This window comes from Gallinula chloropus, assembly GCF_964237585.1.
Source record: "Gallinula chloropus genome assembly, chromosome: Z".
NCBI lineage: Eukaryota > Metazoa > Chordata > Aves > Gruiformes > Rallidae > Gallinula > Gallinula chloropus.
In genome coordinates, this window is record NC_140089.1 from 56,100,383 (window position 1) to 56,108,713 (window position 8,331).

At 43.5% G+C, this 8,331-nt stretch overlaps 1 protein-coding gene across 1 annotated transcript in view; it reads right to left on the minus strand.

The window, feature by feature from the left end:
• The window catches only part of LOC311203688 (uncharacterized protein), a gene marked incomplete at its 5' end in the record, with an annotated part of 62,004 nt that extends 54,311 nt beyond the window's left edge, over nt 1–7,693 (minus strand). The window contains 5 exons of the mRNA XM_084278444.1: nt 1,957–2,020; nt 3,269–3,432; nt 4,898–5,018; nt 5,834–6,008; nt 7,479–7,693. Coding sequence (XP_084134570.1) covers nt 1,957–2,020; nt 3,269–3,432; nt 4,898–5,018; nt 5,834–6,008; nt 7,479–7,693 — 739 coding nt within the window. The remainder of the gene's footprint in view (nt 1–1,956; nt 2,021–3,268; nt 3,433–4,897; nt 5,019–5,833; nt 6,009–7,478) is intronic.
• Nucleotides 7,694–8,331: the final 638 nt, after the last annotated feature.

Here is an 8,331-nt window from a genome sequence, read left to right on the forward strand (position 1 = left end):
TTAATGACTTAACTGACATTCTGTTACTTGTCAGGCCATGCTGACTTGGGTTGCATGTGAAATGCATCTCTAGTTTTTATGTTATACACATTTGACTACACATTGTATGTCCTCTCCAACACAAACAACTCCTAAGGCATATTTGAAGAAAAGTCATTTAAAAAGATAGACTGGATAGTTTTATCTGTAGAGGAGTATGGTCATCTTAGACCTTGACTTCTTACCTGTTTCCTAACTTGGAAAACAAATAGCCATTACTTCACTGAGAAAAACTTACCAATGTTTTCCAGTGATCCTTTAAGTACTCATGACATGATACAGCCAGCTACACATCACCTAACTTTTAGAGAACCTGAGACCAGAAATAGGAATTCACTTAATTCTTACGCGAAAGGCACAAGTTTCTTTTAAAAAAGGAGGAAAAAAAAAGGGGGGGGCGAGGAGGACAGACAGGGAGAGGCCGTTCCATAAAATCTCCTCCTTTGCTGCTCTAATCCCTTCTGGTATTTTTTTCCTGATAAATTAGAATATTAGGTAACACATCAAGAGAAATAGCTGTTGCACAGCAGCACAATTAGCACAATGCACAATTAGCACTCACAGAACTTAACTTGGAACCTTTCCCGTATTTTAATTTCATTCAAGATTCAGTCTTTTAATTATACACTCGATACGAGTTACATGGCTCGATCTCCCTAGAGATCCTCGCTGTTTTGGTAGGTAATACTAAACACCAAAAAATACCAAGTCTGATGGTTACTTTAACAAACCTAAAAGAAAAAAAACCCAAGCTATTCTAACATACTTTGTTGAATTTAGTTCCTTCCTCTATTGTCACAAACCCTTTGCCTGCTGCTCCACTTATTATGCATATACATATGTTCCACAACACCTTTCTTAATCCTACCTTCTGATGCTATCTCTGCAGTGTAACTTTATAGAGCAGCTATTTGAGACCGTGTTATGAAAGTATTGCTCAGGAGTATTGCTCTGACGTGTGAAGCGTGGGAGGAGGATATTTCCAGACACCGAACAGAAAGCAAACTATGCTCTTTATGTCATACAGTGTGTCCTGACATCACCAACGTGTTGAAACTAGTCCGTTACACACGCTGCTGTGATGACATCATCCCGGGACAGATATTCCATTTTTTCTAGAATCAAGCACAAAGTCTCTTTCCAGCAAAATCTTTTTCTTTTCCAAAGATGAAGATTTCACTGAAGCCAAAAGCAGTGTCTCCTTTCCAATACCTGAGGTCACGCAGTCAAGGTCTGTGCTACGCCTGAAGTCGTCATCTCCACCCAGGATAGTTCTATCACACCGGCCAGCTCATTTTTAGAACCTGTTACAAAAAGATGCTACATTTTTACTACGGACTTTCAAATCATAGAATCTACCTACTTTAACCTGGCTTCATTCGTTACCATACTTTTGGTCTCTGGTGATTTGTCTGCCCTAGTGTCTCACAAACTACTCATCGATGGCACAATGACAATACTACTATTTTCTCATCATTCACTCCAATTACTTTTATTATTTTTGCAGCCTTGCCATTTCCCAGCGGTATCTGAGTGACTGAGGGGAGGTCGCACTGCGGCTTTTGGGACGACAATAAGGCCAAGAACACTCTGGGCTCAGTTAGGTGAGTGCTGGCTGTGGCAGCCTCCCTCTCTTTCTGTGAGGACTCCTGTGGAGAGAGTCCACAGAGACTACTGACCCTTGAATACAAACAGGAAAGCTGAAGCTTGCAACGCTACAGTATCGCACGGAGACACAAAACTCCAGAACCCTCTGAGAGGGGCATACTTAAGAGTGTCAACTCCATCTTATGGAAGCTGGAAGAGTTTTCCCAACACTTACATAGACATTTAGGTGAGAACTCAAATCCCTCCCTGGAGATAAAAGGTTTGTGATAGCATGCCTTTCTGCAGAGTTTCATCATGTTTTCAAATTACCTTGCTCTCCATAGACAACAGTGCCAAACACAAATTCTAATGGATAACCAAATACAAATACTTCCTAAAACCACAAGGAAAATGCCAGAGAAACCTTGCAGAAAAGTGCAACAATTTTCATGCAGAACAAAATATGTGCAGAGACACTTGAGTTCTCAAGTTTGAAAAACCTAAGTGGAAGCACAGCTTCTGCACAACTGATCCTCTTTTTGGCTGCCAGAGCCAAGCTTTCTGGGTTCCTGCACGCAAGGCTTTACGTACCAGAGCTGCCAGCACAGCCCTGCATATTTACAGCTCTTCACCACTTCCTGAGGAATGGTTCTGTGAAGGCGCGCAAGGTTTCAGATTGACCCATCTACTCTCCTACTCCCAGTTTGCCTGTGGATCCCACACTCAACAACATTTCCATACCTGTGAATCACAGATGGAACAAAACAGCCACAGAACTGGCCCCTGTCTCCTTCCAGCCCCACACAGTCCTCCTGTAGAGCAGAGAATTTATTTAAAAACTGGAGTTTCTAAGAATTTCCCAGAAAACCAAACACTATCACTGGAAAAGATGGAGCCAGTTTTTCAGAGAAAGAGTTCATGTTTTGACTACAAAATGTAATAAAAAACAGTTATGGAATAAAACAAATCAGTTTTGACTTTTACCATTTTAAAACCTTTGAAATTAGATATTTTGATTGCTCTCCCCAAGCACAAATTGCAAGGTGCAGCAGACCTGATGAGGCAATGTTATGGCAGTGCAATGATTTCTAACTTTGCACTTCTCAATGTCGGGGTGACAGCATCAGAGCCCCAAGAGGAAGGCAAAGACCTGTCTGTCACTGCACTCTTCGCAGTGCCTTCTCACAGCTGACTAAGAATGAAGGCAACTTCTCCGTTCATATTGTACCAGAGATAGAAGATAATGTAATCAAAACTAGGTTGTTTGATGTTAAGTATCTATTTCTGGCACATTCTTTCCTCTCACAGTTTTTTCTGCTTTAACAGAAGCACTCTGGAGAGCATTTGATGCCAACGGGGAAAAATTTGGGTCTGTGTTTTTCAACAAATTCTAAAGGAGCTGGAGAAAAGTCTGAGGCTCAACTTTAAAGCATGGAAGCAGGAAGAGTTTTTCATCTGTGCATCTTAACTGTGTGTTTTCTGCACTTCAGTGTGTTGCACTGCAGAGTTCTTCCCAAAGATTTGTCGTCATGTGTCACCAATCTTCAACCCAGTTGTGTATGGGCTACCAGGAGCAGTCCTCCTTGGAGACTTATCCCCCCGACAAAATTCAGTGCAAAATCTGGTGAAATTATGAAACTACCTGGCAAGGGAATTCACATTTTTCTCCTCTCCAGCCTGGAGCACAGGTACAGGTTCCATCCAGAGCTTTGCAAGCCCCTCCGTTAAGGCACTGGCAAGTTAAGTTACAGCCAAGCCCCCAGGTACTTCTGGGACAATTTATTGAGCAATCTACACCATGCCAACCTGCCAAAAAGAAGAATTTCAAGTGACAAATTAATCCAAGTTTTCCCCCATTCCTCTCTGCGGACGTGTTTCACTCTGCCTATCAGGCAGCATCTTTCGGAGATGTGCAATCCCAGGGTACCACTAGCTACAAGCTAGTAGCAGCAGTTTCAGACGAGGACTCGTCCACGTTGGAACAAGGGTGGTGAAGGGCACCTCCTGACATCTCTGCACAGCACACATTTGCAGATGGGTGCCACCGTGCAATAGCAATTCAGGGCAGATCGGCAAGGAAAACACAGACACCTTGAAATTACACTACCAAGCACCAGAGGATACTGAAGGTTTAAGGCATGGGTTGAAAAAGCAAGGACTGTATTCCCTACATTCAAGCTGCTGCTTTCATCACTCTTCCGCCAGTACTGAACAGATGGAGTTCTGCAATACAGTTTATTTTTTTTATTATGCTGGGTAGCAATGATTTGCAGACTGCACGCTGGAGGCAGAGAAATGGAAATAGATTTTTAAAAATGTGACCATCTGATACAATAGAAACGGCAGGAGACAGTCTGACGTGACCATCAGCAGTGACACAAGCCAAGGTTCTAATTTTGTACCTTGTTTACAGCAAGCCAAGGGAAAAGTAATTCTGCACTGAGCCTAATCAATAGACTGTGCAAAACACATGGATTGAAACGAAGCCGCCTCGTGCCCTGGATAGAGAACTTCACATTTAGGGGTCATTTCAGGCAAAAATCAGTCCCTGACAGAGGTGGGCAGGCACGTGCAGTTTCTGAGGGGGTACAATGTCCATCAGAATTACTGCTGGGAGGTGAGAGCCAGGCAGGGAGGTCAAGGACCGTCAGTCTAGTCACACGAATACTGGGAGACCTAGAAAGTTTCTCACAGAAGCAGGGAACAGCGCGCAAAGGCTTGGAAGGGTCTTAGGCAAGGTTTTCTCAGAGAGCTGGTGAGGAAAAGAGCATTCAAATAGAATAAATTGCCAGTAGATACTAACATCAGTGCTAAAATGGCAGGAAGAAATCGGTGCCTCTGTGTGGCTGAGAGGGGCAAGGGTTGCAGCCAGAGGTCATGCACACCCAGGCTGAGGGAAACCCGCCTATGCATTTCGACTAGGCAGGCTGCTGTCAGACACATGGCAGGCATGCCTGTGGTACATCCAGCAGATGACAGCACTGCCACCAAGAGAGAAGTGGTGGCACACCTCAGGGTAAACACCAGTAATTCACTAAGCCGCAGCAGCCTCCAGCCCACTGAGAACACAAACATGAGGCATGTGCACTCTTCTTGGGGCAGATGGTTTCCTAGTTTTCACCTCCCAGAGCAGCAGAAGCATAAATCAGCTGGTGATATGGCCTTCAGCGTGGTCTGCTTTTTATTAAGTTTCTTTCTTCTTCTCTACTTCCAAAACTCAAATTCATTTTATGATTAGGGAAAAAGGAAATTAATCTGAAGGGATGCTTACCTGCTTTGCAGGCACAAGAAACATCTACTGGTGAACAGATGGCTTCGTTTTTGCAGTTGCATACAGATGAACAGTTTATTCCATACGTCCCCAGAAGACAGGCAGTACCACAAGCAGCACCCTGAATGACACAAAAACAGAGTCTAAAAACTATTCAGACAATAGAACCAGTACATTCTGTAGACTGACTCAGGTGCTACAAAAGCCAGAGAACATGCCTGTTCCAGGCTGTCACTAAGGTATCTGAAATTTCATGGCGAGGGACTCCTTCATGCTCTTTAAGTCCACAGTAAGCATTACTTTCCTGTTAGTTGTTGGGAGAGCTCAGGTCACACAGCAAACACCACTTGGTTAGATCAATGGACAGTATCTTAAGTAATAAGGAAGCCCTTCACGAAACCAAATCTCGGTAAGACAGCAGGTTCATGGAACGTGGATGTCTACAGTATTTTTAGGAATTAATTTGACTGAAGTTTTCACAGTTGTTGTTCCTACAACAGTCACCCTGTAAATATCCAAAGCACAGGTAACCGCAAATGCATGTAAAAGCTGCAGAATAATCCATCCTGAACCGCAAAAACAAGTGTCTTGCTCTAGATTTTCTCTGAATGGAACATCAGGAGCTTCTGCAGCAAGATAATGATTGAAACCATCATTCCTCCCTTTATTTACACCTCACAAGCACATCCTCCTACTTATCACTGTCTTACAAAGTCACTATCTTTTCTTTCCTGAAATGCCTTCACTTCAGTGCTGAGAACCAATCCCAGATTTGCCTCAGAATCTTAGACAACGCCCAGTATTATTTATGTACCTAAATACCGTTACCTTTCTTTTCCTGTGGTGGAGAAAGGACACTCGGGCACCATGAAGAACTTGGCACTCAACTAAAGCCAATGGAGTTGAAAATGTACTGCGAAAGAGAGACTTATTTACCTCAAATCCAGGGCCACAGGTGCATTTTCCAGTCACACTATTGCAGTCAGCACCATTTTGGCAGCTGCGGATCTGCTGACATGACTCGCCATAGAATCCTGGAGAACACGTCTCGTTGCAGTAGAGCCCCGACCAGCCAGGCTTGCAGGAGCATTCCCCAGACACAGGGTGACAGCTGCCAGGAGGGGATGGAAGGATAAGTAATTCAGGACTAAAAATGACAATCTACAACTGAACAGTTCTTGAGATCTAAATTAGAACGTATTTATAAAACTACTAGTACTGGCATTTTAAGACAGTCATCACTGTCCTGTAAATAGGTGTAGGAAGCTGTAATACTTTTGAAGGATTTTGATGGGTTTTCATGAAGTCAGACTAATTGGCAGTAAGATTTATACATTAAGAATGGGAGCCGATATATATATGTATGCACATATCCCTCAGAGAAAGCAAGAGACAAAAGAAATGCCACCAGAACGTGTCCTGAAAAAACCCTAATCCCAGCCTAACTATACCATATTAGTTGGTGATGCAGAATGACCTCCCACAGTCTTATTTACAAATGTGAAGCAGGGGTGGAAGATCACCAGAAAGAGCTTACAAGACAAAAGAAAAACCCTTGTAGAAAAGTACGTAGCTACAGTGAGCTCTTTTTACACCAGGTGTCACGTGAGTAAAGACATGCCAAAACCAGCCTGAAATGCTGCAATTCCTACATTTTGTACATTCCTGTACAAAACAAGGCGCTAATGTTGACAAAGGCAGACAGAGGCCTTTTTCGCTTCTTCCTGCAAACTGCATCTTCAGAATGACAAGTTTCTGTAAACCCCCCAACCTGTGATGGGAAGTGGCAGGGACGTATGGATCTGCTCATACCAGGTCACAGCGCTGTTGCTGTACCCCACTGAGGAAACGGGGTTTATATGGCCTTAGTCTCAGCCAGCCAGTGCTCACTCTCTGTTTTCTCTTGACTGTTGAGTACCAAGGGAAAAATGGATACTTTCACCTGGTCACAGAGAACAGAGGGCTGGGTTCAATACACACTCCAGCTCAAATCCTTGCATATCTACCAAAAGAGGCAATGGACAAGAACCATTTCTGAAAAAACTCTTTGCATAAGAGGCTTGTTACCTGCTGGTGCTCTCTGGACCCCTGGAAAATAATAGAACCTCCCAGGTATACCTATATCTAACCCTTCACGAAGCATAGAGGCTGACAAGCATGAGGATTGGCTGGAGCTGCCATCAACTGACCACATCTATTGATTTCAGTTATTTTGCACTTACAGCACACCAGAACGTGCAAGGGATATATGATCTATCCTGCCTACACACAGTGAGCAATGTAATGATCTACCCACCTGGTAAACAGAGACAAAGGTCCCACTTTGTCATAATATTTATTTGGCGGGTAAGCAACCAAATAAATACAGCAATGAATATTAAGATCACATATAGCTGCAAGCACTGTAATTCAGAAGCTCTTTTGGGCTGAGAGTTTCCTGATCCAGTTAGGGAATACCAGATTCTCTCACAAGTCCTTCGCTGCTTCAGATTGCATGAAAGTACTAGAAAAATCAGGAAATCTTTCTTTTCAGATTTCTATCTTCTCTACAGAAGAACAGGTTCAAGGGTGTAAAGCCTACCTCCAGGTAGTGGGCCTGTGCCAGGGACATCTTTTATCACACTTGAGACCATAAATTCCTTCAGGACAAAGCCTTGTTTCACACTGCTCTCCAGTGTATCCTGCTTCACAGAGACAGGCACCACCAATATGGTAGCATTTCCCACCATTCATACACTTGCAGGGCTCAGCACACTGCACCCCGTACGTCCCCACTGGACACTCCTCTTGGCACATATGAGAAAAACAAAGAAAAAAGTGGGTTAGTTCCCATCAAATACAGCTTTGGGACATTCCAGGGAAATCGAGTTTATGAGCAATCTCTATACGGCTCTAAAAAGCCTCTGAAGTGGAGCAGTGATTTATAGAAATTCATGTTTCAAGTACTTTATGTCAGAATTTGTAACTTTTAGAAGTAAAGTGGATTCTCCACTTAGCAATAGCGTGAACAGCCAGCAGATTTCTGTGCCCCTGTAGATGCTCAGGGCCTGGCAGTCCTCTGGCAATCACGCTCAGCAGTCTCTGATGAGAACCTTTTCTAACTGTGTTTTCCAAACACACTATGTTTGACACAAGGCACGGCAAAATGTAATAGAAGTCACAAGAGCCTTCTGACTGAGGTCAAAGGGGTATATGTGTTCATATCATGCCTCCGCAGTACTGGCCTCAATCCCTTACTCGTATCCAAGTGTCGAGGTATTTGCAACTCTGCCCTGAGGGGAGCAATAAAATCCCCATTACTTCAAAGGTGCAGCGTAATAATAGAGCTAATAACCCCCTACAAATGTTTCCCAGTGAAGTTATACAAATCAGCTGTGAATGGATTGTCTCCAAATGACCATCTGGAATTCCAGCACTGCAACTCCACTTACTTT